The 12,628-nt window shown below is 47.2% G+C and overlaps 1 protein-coding gene across 4 annotated transcripts in view; it reads left to right on the forward strand.

Annotated features, from left to right (window-relative positions):
* The window catches only part of Rbms2 (RNA binding motif single stranded interacting protein 2), a 55,161-nt gene that overhangs the window by 22,073 nt on the left and 20,460 nt on the right, over positions 1 to 12,628 (forward strand). For all 4 annotated transcript variants that reach the window (XM_037196677.1, XM_037196675.1, XM_037196676.1 and 1 more), the window contains one exon: positions 8,576 to 8,742. In XM_037196677.1, the coding sequence (XP_037052572.1) occupies positions 8,600 to 8,742 (143 nt within the window). In that variant the 5' untranslated portion in view covers positions 8,576 to 8,599. The remainder of the gene's footprint in view (positions 1 to 8,575; positions 8,743 to 12,628) is intronic.

The following is a 12,628-nucleotide window of genomic DNA, read 5'->3' on the forward strand; positions in this document are numbered from 1 at the left end:
CTCTCTGTAGCTTGGGAGCCTGTCCTGGATCTCACTCTGTAGCCCAGGCTGGCCTCGAACTCACAGAGATCCGCCTGCCTCTGCCTCTCGAGTGCTGGGATTAAAGGCGTGCGCCACCACTGCCCGGCTAATGTCCTTTCCTTTTTATTTATTTATTTTTTAAATTCACAAACAAGAGCCTGTGGACTTTCCCTGTGGGAACTTATCTGTCCCTGGGAAACCTCCAGTTTGGAGTACAGCTCCTTGCTAGCTACCAGGTCTCACAATTTGAAAGGGGCGGTGTGCTGTCTGTCAGTCTGTTCCTGTCTCCTGCTGGGTTCTCACTGTTGTCCAGGCTCCCTCAGCCTGCCCAGTGGCTGGATGACAGGCCTGTGCTACTGCCTTTAGAGATGCCGCCTGAAGCCGGCTGGCCCTCTGAAGTGAGACACCTGGGGTAGAATTAAGTGTTTTGTAATCTAATGAGGATAACAGAATTCGTTTGCAAATATCAGACCGACTCCTAAATCTAGTAGATGTTTTTGATGGATGGGATAGATCTCTTCGCCTATTTTGGGGGTGGTGGTGGTACTGACGCGTGAACCTCGGGCTTCCACAGCACATGAAGGTAAGAGCTCTGCTGCTGAACAGATCTCCAGCCCTTAAAAAGAACGGGGACGGGACAAAACGGTTTATTCTAAACTTTTCACCTGTTTTCAAAATTTTATTCTATTATTTCTTTTCTGAGACAAGGTTTCTCCATGCAACAGCTCTGGCTGTCCTGGAACTTGCTCTGTAGAACAGGCTGGCCTCCAACTCGGAGATCTAGCTGCCTCTGCCTCTGGAGCTCCAGGGTTAAAGGTGTGTGCCACCACTGCCTGGCTGGTTTTTTGTTTGTTGTTGTTGTTGTTTAGTTTATTTGTTTAAATTTTTATTTTATTTTATTTTGAGACAGGGTCTCACATAGGCTAGGCTGGCCTCGAACTCCTGATCTTTCTACCCTTGATTCCCAAGGATTACAGGTGTGAAACAGCATTCCTGCTCTTTGTCTGTTTTTAAAACTTATTTAAGACTGGATTTGAACACATTTTAGAGAGAGACTTCTTGTTTTGTAAACAAAGGCTTGTCTCTGGTGAAAGCCTGCTCCAGTTCAGAGGGACACGGACAGGTGTAGGCTCGGGAGCTCAGGAGGTGAAGGCCCTTGTCATGCATCTGTCAGGACGGTGTAAGCTGGGCTCTCTAGCTCACATGGCAATCCCAGTGTTCCCCTGAAAGTGGGAAGTGGACACAGAAAACCCCCAGGGCACCACCTGACCGAGCATGTGTGGCCACGGATGAGAAAGACACTGTCTTGAGGTGGACAGTGAGAACCCACACCTCCATATACACAACACCCGCGGTTGTCTTCTGACCTCCACATACACAGCACTGCACGTAAGCACCCATACTCAAACGTGAATGCACGCACAGGCACACACACACACGCACACACTCACAAAGCAAGACTTCACTCCATATGAATTATGTAACCCCGAGAAAGGCCGAGACCCCCTTTCTTCATCTCTGCAAAGTAGAAACGGTACCTTTACTTTTTTTCACTTGTTTATTTTTTTATTTTATTTATTGTATTTTTTCCTAGATAAGGTTTTTCTGTAGCTCTGGCTGTCCTAGAATTTGAACTGTACACCAGGCTGGCCTCCAGTTCAGAGATCCGCCTGCCTCTGCCTTCTGAGTGCTGGGATTAAAGGTGTGTGAAATCATCGCCACACTACTGGCTGCCTTAACTTTCTTACGAGCTTGGAGGTCAGAGGACAACTTGAAGGAGCTGGTTCTCTGTTTCTGCCATGTGGATCCTGGGAATCAAACACAGTTCTTTGTCCTCAGGAGCAGGCACCTTTACCTGATGAACCATCTTGCTGGCTTTCTGCCTTTTTCTTTTTTTGAGATGGTCTCACATTATAGCCCAGGCTGGCCTCAATCCTCTCCTTCAATCCCAAGTTCTGCGATTTAAGGCACGTACCACTATACCTGGTTCAACCTCTCTCTGATTTTGCATTTCTTCATAGTTATCTCCACACGTTGCACCATTAGTTACTTAGTTATAGATTCCTCTAGGCAGTTTTTCTGTCCTAGCAGCCACTCCCAAATAACCACACAGAGACTCATTTTTAGTTATAAATGCTCAGTCAATAGCTCAGGCTTATTAACTAACTAGCTCTTATATTTTAAATAAACCCATTTCTATTAATTTACATTCTTCCACGTGGCGTTACCTCTCTTTCATCTTGCACTTCCTGCTTCCTCTCTGAGTCTTGCTGGTGACTCCTGACTCTGCCCTTCTTCCCAGTGTCCTAAGTCAGGTTCTCCCACCTAACCTCATCCTATCTAGCTAGTGGCCAGTCAGCTTCTTTATTAAACCAATCACAGCAACATATATTCACATAGTGTAAAGTAATATTCCACATTTCCCCCTTTTTGTCTAAATAAAAAAGGAAGGTTTTAATTTTAACACAGTAAAATTATATACAACAAAAACAGTTATTAAGTAAGAATTATAGTTACAATATCCAGTCCATTTGTATTTGGCAAATTTAGAGAAAATACTATCTATCTTATCTTTGTGAGTCTAAAGTTTTATACCTAATTTATTTATTTTTCATAATTAAGGAAAACTTTAAGTCTAACTACTTAGTCTTTAACTCCATTGAAGACCCCAGAAGGGTGAAATGTTACCTATTGACAGGGACATCAGTCACTCAAAATTCTTCTATAACCTTGGGGCATCCATCTTTGGCCTACAGGTCTAGAATAGCTGACAGACATTTTTGAGAAGCAGGGAATTCTGAAGGACTGTTCCACCTTGTCTTGGCAAAGTTTGGCAGTCACTTTCTTTTGTGTCCTGCTTGTCCAGTTTGGACAGCATACTGTCAGCAGTTGAGGTAAGGGCAGTTTCTTGCCCAGTGGCTAACTTTTGCCACAGAGAGAGTAAACTCCATATGGAGTTTCTTCAATGCCCATCATCTTCTCTGACGTAGATTGGTGCTGCCAGAAGCAGATGTGTCTCATTGTCATAAAAAGCCTTCTATTACTAAAACATTTTATATGCCATTTTCTGTAGTTCTTTGAAGTGTTTTAAGGCCATCCATCTATCTATTTAAATATATCTGTTTGTGACCTTGAAAACATACCTAACATGACTATAAGTTTGACTATTTTAGATGACTATTAACTGTATTTCTTAATTATATATTACATTTATTTCTTTATTTTTTTGTTTTTCTTTTCTTTTCTGTATTTTCTTTTTTTTGGTTTTTTCGAGACAGGGTTTCTCTGTGTAGCTTTGTGCCTTTCCTGGAACTCACTTGGTAGCCCAGGCTGGCCTTGAATTCACAGAGATCCGCCTGACTCTGCCTCCCGTGTGCTGGGATTAAAGGCGTGTGCCACCACCGCCCGGCTATTTTTTGGTTTTTCAAGACAGAGTTTCTCTGTGTAGTTTTGGTGCCTGTCCTGGATCTTGCTGGGATTAGGGGCATGCACCACCACCACCACCACCACCACCCGGTGGCTTTTTTTCTTCTATATTACTTCCTTTTTAAGGACTTTATTGTTTTAAAACTATATTTATATACTTTATGGTTGTCTATTACCCCCCCCCCCCACACACACACACAAGCTTTTGTACATTTTTAAACACACTGTAACCTGTTTAGAGATTTTTCCTGTCTGGATCTGTCTTTACGGAGCATCTGTAACCTTTTCTGTCTGCATGAGCAAAACCCCAAACCTGCCATGCAGTGCCCCGGAAGAGCTCCCAAGGGCGGCTCAAGCCTGCAGCAGCGGCTGGGAGAGGCCGCTCTCTGTACTGCGTCCTGTGTGCGCCCAGGAGATGAGCCTCATACTGCAGCCGGCATGAGAGACACGAGACAAGGAAGCCACATCTGCCTCCGTTTGTTGTGTGCTTTGAACCTCTTTAAAGCTTTCTCAGGTCTTAGTGGATGTAGGTGCCCCCATGTTGGGCAACATTCTCTTCTACACAGTAAATACTTAGATGGTTATTAAATGTGTCAACTGACTCAATTTCTTCAATTAATAAATTACAAAAGAAAATGATGGATAGGAAACCTGTGGGTTCAAAGGCAGGTAAATGCTGGTGACGTGTTTGTCACAAGCCTGAGTCTGGAACCCACATGGTAAAGGAGCGGATTGACTCCTGGGAGTTATCCTCTAATCACACAGGTACCCTAGTACTTCACCCCTTCAAAATAAAAGAGCTGACCATAGCACGTTTGCCTTATTTGGATTTTCTTTCTTTCTTTCTTTCTTCTTTTATTTTTTGAGACAGGGTTTCTCTGTCTGCCTGTCCTAGAGCTCACTCTATAGACCAGGGTAGTTTCAAATTCAGAGATCTGCTCACTATGTCATTTTTATACATCTGTATAGTGTATTTCTATCACACACACAATCTACTACCCACTAGTCCCTTTCTTCTTCCTGGATCCCCCTTTGTGATTTCATGTGTCCCCATGAGTTTCACTGGGGCTGACCTCAAGCTTGCTGTGTAGCTGAGGATGACATTGAACATTGGTGGCACTCGCCTTTAATCCCAGCAGAGCCAGGCAGATCTCTGTGAGCTTGAGGACAGCCTGGTCTACAGAGCAAATTCCAGGACAGTGAATTCCGGGTTACACAGTGAAACCCTGCCTCAAAAAAAAATTTTTTTTTAGATGTATGTATGTATGTATGTGCACTGTGTACATGCTTGGTACCTGAGGAGGCCAGAAAAAGGCATCAGAGTCCTTGGAACCAGAGTTATAGACTATTGTGGGCTGCCGTGTGGGTGCTGGGAATCAATCCTGGTCCTCTGCAAGAGCAGTCAGTGCTGTGAACTGCTGAGCCATCTCTCCCCAGCCCCTCATTTTTATGTTTTAATTATGTGTTTATGTGTGAACCAATATACCTGGTTTCCACATATTAAAAAGGGAATAAATAACACATTTCCTGTCCCTCCTCACAGAGTTGTTGAGGTGACCACATGGAATTACACGTGATGGGTACTTTTTGGATTGTTACAGAAAGTTGGATATGATGGGGCACAGCTGTAGTCCGCATTGGGAAGCAGAGGCAGGAGGATCAGGAGTTCAAGGACATCCAGAGTTACTAACCCAAAGCAGGCAAGGCAAGCCTGTGTAGTCAGACTTTTATTTGGACCACCAGCTCACAAATAACGACACAGAGACAATTTTAATTATGAAAGCTTGGCCATTAGCTTAGGCTTGTCCCACCAGCTCTTAGAACTTAACCTGCTTTTATTAATCTATATTCTGCCACGTGGTCTGACCTCTTCAGCGTCTCCTTGGCATCTCCTCTGCACCTAGATTCTGAGTTCCTCTCTTTCCCCGGAAGTGAAGTCCTGCCTAGTCTCTCCTGCCTAGCCATTGGCCATTCAGCTCTCCATTAAACCAGTCTTTTTTTTTTTTTTTTTGGTTTTTTCGAGACAGGGTTTCTCTGTGTAGCTTTGCGCCTTTTCCTGGAACTCACTTGGTAGCCCAGGCTGGCCTCGAACTCACAGAGATCCGCCTGGCTCTGCCTCCCGAGTGCTGGGATTAAAGGCGTGAGCCACCACCGCCCGGCTTAAACCAGTCTTTGTAGCATACAAAAAGATGATCCCACCACAAACCCAGGCTTCCTGAGACCCTGTCTGAAACAAGTGAACAGGCACAAAGAGTGACTGCCTTGTTTCTCAGCCTCACATGCGGTGCCCCAGGGTTTCTGTTCATATCCTCACCTGCCCTTCCCTGAGTTGTTTTTATTATCATCATCTCGATGGGTGTGGAGACCTATGTCGTAGGGTTTCTATTGCTATGATAAAACACCATGACCACTAAGGGGTTTATTTCATCTTATAGCTTTACCTTCATCCAGGGAGGGCAGGGCAGCAACCTGGAGGCAGGAACTGAAGCAGAGGCCATGGAGGAATGTTGCTCACTGGCTTGCTCCCCATGGCTTGCTCAGCCTGTTTTCTTATTCTATGCTAGACCACTGCCCAGGGGAGGCACCACCCACAGTGGGCTGCTGGGTCTTCCCAAATCAATCATTAATCAAGAAAAAAAAAAAAAAAAAACAACAAAAAAAAACATAGGCTTGCCCACAGGCAGGTGTGGTGGGGGCATTTTCTCACTTCTCAAGAGGACTCTCTTGTTCTGGTTGATACAGCACTCATCAGCAGGGGTGATCTGTGTTGTCCTCAGAGCTCACTCTTCTTTCTGCTTGTCCTTTGTGGGTGGGGAGGCCGGGGGAGGCGTAACATAGACGTCTTTTCAGAACTTCTCTTGGGAACGTATTCCTTCTTGCTCTTTTGCCATTTTGCTCAGATTCTCTCTAAGCCCACGTTTTACACTCAGCTGCTTTTCTAGGTGGTGAGCTCTAACTTGTGAACTCCTGGTGGGAGTGTGTTCAGATATATGACGGCCGGACATGATCCTACACTCAGCTGTAGAGGCTGGCTCAGGAGGAGTCTGGGGTCACCCTGGGTTGTATAAATAAGCTCACACGGGCTTATATAAGTGGTAAGGTCTGTGAAGAGATGGTCTCAAGCAAGAAGAGACGCCCAGAACAGGCTCAGACCAGCCAGTCTGCCTGGAAAAGACACCCCCTCCCCCACCCCACCCCTGTTGAGCTACCTGTGTGTGTTGTGCCGTGTGCTCCGGGTGCCCAGCTTTCTGGATCCAGTTCTATGCTGGGGTGGGCTGGGGTGGGCTGGGGTGGGCTGGGGTGGGCTGGGGTGGGCTGGGGTGGGCTGGGGTGGGCTGGGGTGAAGTAACCCAGATAAAACCCACTGGTTTACCAAGTTGGATTTTGAAGGTGGAGGGCGTAACCCATGCTTTAAAATAAAAAGTAAAAAAGACTGAGGTTTAGCCCTTGCCTAGCATATAGTCAAGGCCTGGGTTCAATCCCCGGCACCTGCACAAATTAAAAGGCGTTGTGAAATGTCCCACCCGTTTTATTAATCTGTTTCCTCACAGGATCAATTAGTGGTTATATGCAGTTGGCAGGTCAGGTATCCATTGAATGACTGGAATAGCCTGAGGGTCTCATGGGTAATCCCTGGGGAATTGTCGCTCCGCAATGTGGACCTCCTCTTATTTGGAGGTATTATGACTTGGAACCCAAGCAAAAATATCTGTTACATGCCATAGAGGCCTCTAGCTTCAGGACAAGTTATATGGATCATTTATACCAGGCTGCCGTCACAATTTTAAAGTCCGGTCACTGGGTGCATCTGTGAGACTGTTTAGACTTTAAGTGAGTAATGAAGTTATCCTGTAAGATGATTTCTCCTCTTCAATTCCTATGTTAATACGCACCAGGAACTTAGGTTTCATGCGTGGGAAGGATTTCTCTTGCCCTGATGGTTCATAATGCAGTTTAGGGCCCCAGGTCAAGAGTGAATTTGGTGGCAGATGAGTGGCCACTGGAGTTTTGAACTGTAGGCTGGTGTGGTCGCACACGTACAGAATTCCAGCGCTGAGGGAACATAGGTCGAGCAGTTTAAGAACACCTTGGATATATGGGACCCTGTTTCAAGCAGAAATGACACAAAAGATTTTTTTTTTAATTATTTTATTTTATGTGCATTGATGTTTTGCTTATGGAACTGGAACTGGAGTCACAGACAGCTGTGAGCTGCCATGTGGGTGCTGGGACTTGAACTCAGGTCCTCTGGAATAGCAGTCAGTGTTCTTAACGGCTGAGCCATCTCTCCAGCCCCCACAAAAGATTTTTGAATTGTAACAATTCAGTGTAGGGCTTTGAGCAAAATTCTTCCGGTAAGAATATTTCAGTTTATTAGTTGTTGACACATATACCCTCATTTTCTCTTACTGATTAGGTGAGCGTAGTTGGTTTGCACCATCTAAGTAATTTCCTTTGGGAAGTTAGATGAGTGTTGCTTAAGGGGACTTCTTGATTTTCTTCTCTCTTGGATTCTTTATTGTTGTTTGTTTTTTGAGACAGGGTCTCACCATGGAGACTTGGCTGGCCTGGAGTTCACTTTGTTGACCAGGCTGACCAGGCTGGTCTCGAACTCACAGAGATCCTCCTGCCTCTGCCTCCAAATGTGTGATATCACATCCAGCTTGTTTGCTTGTTTTTGTTTTTCAAGACAGGGTTTCTCTGTGTAGCCCTGGCTGTCCTGGAGACCAGGCTGGTCTCAAACTCACAGAGATCCTCCTGCCTCTGCCTCCTGAATGCTGGGATTAAAGGCGTGCACCACCACCACCTGGCTGTAATTTTTATGTTATATATTTATTGTGTGTGTGTGCATGTATGTGTGTGTGCCACAGTGCACATGTGGAGGTCAGAGGTCAACTTTTAGTCTGTTCTTTCCCCTCCCCGTGTGCATCAAGCCCCGCTCATTAGGTTTGGTCGCAAGCAGCCTGACCTGCTGAGCCATCTCATCCGTCTGTCATCGTTCTTCTTTTTACTGTCTCGTTCCCTTTCGAGTTCATTACTGCTGACGTTGTGCATCCCGTTTCACGGGGAGTCCGTCTGCGCACGTGTACAGTCTTCCTGACCTTCTGACCTCTGTGTCTCCCCGCAGCCGTATGTGTCACTGTCTCAGCAGATGGCACCGCCCAGTCCGAGGAACGGCACCTCCAACAGCAGCATCGGGGGCAACGGCCATGACCAGCTGAGCAAGACCAACCTGTATATTCGAGGGCTGCAGCCGGGCACGACGGACCAGGACCTCGTCAAGCTCTGTCAGCCGTAAGTTGTGGGCCCGGTAGGAAGGCTTCCGGGGGCGGCACGGATTGCGATCGCTGGCGTCTTGTCACACGCTCTCAGCTCGCATTGCAGGTGCGCTGTGCTTCTGCCTTGGTCACAGCATTTAGTCACGACACAGAATCTCAGAATCCTCCCTTGTCGCCTTTTTGGCTCTGTTGTTTTGAGACTGTGTCTCATGGATCCTAGGCTGGCCTCAGACAAAATCAGCTTAAGAGAGAAAAGGGTGCCCTTGTCTCAGAGCTTGAGGTGCCGTCCGTCATGCCGTCATGCCGAGGAAGCCCAGATGGAGGAGCTGGAGGCAGCTGGTCACATCACACTCACACCCAGGACGGAAGGGGAGCAGGGGCTTGCTGCCCCTCAGCCCCCTTTCTCTGCTAACGTAGTCCTGGATCCCAGCCCGGGGACAGCACTACCCACAGTGGGTAAGGCCCTCAACAGGGATGCAGGTGCCCGTCTCCTGGGTGATTCCAGATCTTGTCAAGTTGACAGTTAACACTTACCATCACACGCTTTGAAAGAAATAGTCACTTATTCTCTATGGTGCGTGAGTGTGTGCGTGCGTGCGTGCGTGCGTGCGTGTGTGTGTGTGTGTGTGTGTGTGTGTGTGTGTTTAAAACAGGATATCATATAGTCTAGGTTGGCCTTGAACTCCTTATCCTCTTGTGTCTACATTTCAAGTTCTGGAATTAAAGGCATGCACCACCATACCTGGCTATATTTTTATTTACATGTATGTGTATGTGCTTATGTGAATTTACGTGTGCCACATGTGTGGATGTCCTGGAACTCAAGTCACAAGCAGGTTCGAGCCATGAGGAATCCAACTCTGGTTCTCTGCAGGAGCAGCCAGTGCTCTTAGCTGCTGAGCCATCTCTCCAGGCCCGGAACTAGCTGTTCCTGTTGCTTTATAGAATCAATCGCCCACCATATTGTTGCTAATATTTGCATTATTACCAGCTTGTGGCTATTATGAACGCAAACTGGGCTGGAAACCTACACCCTGGTGTGTATATATGTACATATTCATGTTGGGTGTATTGCTGGGTCACAGGGTACCCATCTGTGAAGCTATTGTTGATAATAGTATAAGGTTTTCATACTGGGCATAGAGGTCCATGCCTGTAATCTCAGCAGTCAGGAGATGGAGTCAGGAAGGTGAGGGGTTCAAAGTCCTCTGCTGCACAGCAAACTGGAGGCCTTGTGTGTTGCAAGCACTCTACCTGGGGGCGACATCCTAGTCTAAGAGACTTTGGCTTCCCTGTTCTTTGAGGCTTTCATTTGCCCTTCCAGGAACTAGTCAGGGTCAGCATGTAGGATGGGAGACGGGAGTCCAGAACTGGAGTGGGAAGAAGCCGGCTTGAGCTGGCTGTGGGGCTCATGCTGTGCTCATACAGTCAGGGAGCATGAGGGAGGATCTGCCTCGGGCCAGCCAGGACTCTAGAATGAGACCCTGTCTAAAAAAAAATCAGGGACCTGGAAAGGTGGTTCCGTGGTTAAGAACACAAAGTGCTTTTGAAGAAGACCGGAGTTTGGTCCCACATCGGGCAGCTCAGTTGCCTATAACTGCAGCCAAGCACCTCAGGTAGTCCCAGGCACATAGCCACACAGACACATGTAATCGGAAATAAGGAAATCTTTTTAAAAACCAGTCAAACAGTCGGGTGGTGGTGGCGCAGGCCTTTAGTCCCAACACCAAGGAGGCAGAGGCAGGTGGATCTGTGTGAGTTCGAAGCCAGCCTGGTCTACAGGGTGAGTTCCGGGACAGCTGGAGCTACACAGAGAAACCCTGTCTTACTTATTTTATTGGTGTTTTACCTATATGTATGTCTGTGTGAGTGTGCTGCATCCTGGAGTTACAGACAGTGGTGAGCTGCCATGTGGGTCCTGGGAATTGAATCCCCGGTCCTCTGAAAGAGCAGTCAGTGCTCTTAACTGCTGAGCCATCTCTCCAGCCCCAGAAACCCTGTCTTAAAAAAAACAAAACAAAACAAAAGTCAGTCAAATAAAAATGGAGGAGTGAAGGGCAGCAGAGCCCGGATGGGCCCGATGGAGGGGAGCAGGGAGCTGAGCCGCTCTGAAAAGGGTGTTTCTCCAGCTCAGAAGGACTTCCTGCCTTTGTCCCAGTGATCTCTTCCTGGGTTGCTGGATCCCAAACTCTGGTGGGCCGGAAGGAGAGGTGTGGCCTGAGACTGGAACTCGTGGTTCTCGGGAAGGGGCTCCTTCTGAGGAGGAGGAGGAAGCAGCGACCCAGCTGTTGCCAGCTGCACTGGAAATTCTGAGCGCAGTCTCAGGCTGCTGGGCCACAGCAGGCTCCACCCTGGGGCCTTGCTGGGGATAGCAGCTTGAGTGTCCTCGGGCTCGAGGCCAAGCCCGGAGCCTCAAAAGACCCGAGGACCACTGGTCCCACCTCCTTTTACCGAGTTGTTCTTTCCCAGCCTCCAGGGCCTTCCCTGGCTAAATGCTTTAGGTCCCAGAAGCCCCCCTGAAAAGGCCGGGGTGGGGTGGGGGTGGGGCGGCTCGGGAGTGGTAACAAAGTAGTCATCACATCTTTAGGGATATGTATGTATCTAATGCTTGTTTGGGGTATTAATTTCAAATTTAGTTCCTGCCAACTGTTTCTGTTCAGCCCTTGTTCTTTTTTAAACTTTTATTTAAATAACATTTTCTTCCTTTATTTTACATACCCACCACCGTTTCTCCCCCCTCCTCTCCTCCCATCCCGTCCATCCGTCCTGTCCATCCATCTGTCCGTCCCCCGTTCCCTCCCCCAGCCCTTGTCCTTTGACTCTCTTCCTGGCTGCGATCTGTCTGAGATTTTTTCACACTACTGGAATAGAGTGTAGCGGCTTTTCCTAACAGATGCTCCTGATGTAAGCCAAGAGCCGCACTGCCTCAGGACCGAAGCTCCGGGGCTGTGCAGACCCCCGCTGCCCACAAGGATTTCCAAAGAGCCGAAAAACATAAACTGTAGAGAGCTCATAAACTGTAGGGTGAAATCATGTCACAGGTTGATTTAACTCTTTCATGGAGGCAGCAGAAGGATGGAGAAATCAGGTCAAAGAACACAAGGAGTCGTTAGCACGAAAGTATGTTGGGGTAAGAATGCAGTGGTGAGGCCCAGACACAGGAGGCCACAGGACTTGTCCAAGATCACACTTGGCTAAAAAGTGGCCCAGCCAGGGTTTGAGCCAGAGCAGTTTGGGATCAAGCTGGCGTGCACCTAAGAGATCAGTTAGAGGGGCTCCAAGGAACAAATGTTTATTATTTTAAAATGTTTATTTTTAATTTTATTTTTTATGTGTATGGATGTTTTGCCTGCATATATGTCTGTGTACCACATACATGCCTGGTGCCCACAGAGGCCAAAAGAGAGTATTAGATCCTCTGGAACTGGAGTCACAGACAGTTATGAGCTGCCATTTGGATGCTGGAAATCAAACCCAGATCCTCTAGAAGAGCAGCCAGTACTCTAACCGCTGAACATTATTTTCAACACCTATTTATTATTATTATTATTATTATTAATTGGTTTTTCAAGACAGGGTTTCTCTGTGTAGCTCTGGCTGTCCTGGAACTCGCTTTGTAAGTCAGGCTGGCCTCCAACTCACTGAGATCCACCTGCCTCTGCCTCCTGAATTTCCAGTGCAGCTGGCAACAGCTGGGTCACTGCTTCCTCCTCCTCCCTGGGGTTAAAGGTGTGTCCCCCCATCCCCCCACCCAGCTTATTTTATTATTTTTAATAGGATAAATGGTATTTGTGTAAAAGAAAAGTAGAATCAGGGGCTGGAGAGATGGCTCAGAGGCTAAAAGCACTGGCTGCTCTTCCAGAGGTCCTGAGTTCAATTCCCAGCACCCACATGGTGGCTCA

This window comes from Peromyscus leucopus, chromosome 18, assembly GCF_004664715.2.
Source record: "Peromyscus leucopus breed LL Stock chromosome 18, UCI_PerLeu_2.1, whole genome shotgun sequence".
Classification (NCBI taxonomy): Eukaryota; Metazoa; Chordata; class Mammalia; order Rodentia; family Cricetidae; genus Peromyscus; species Peromyscus leucopus.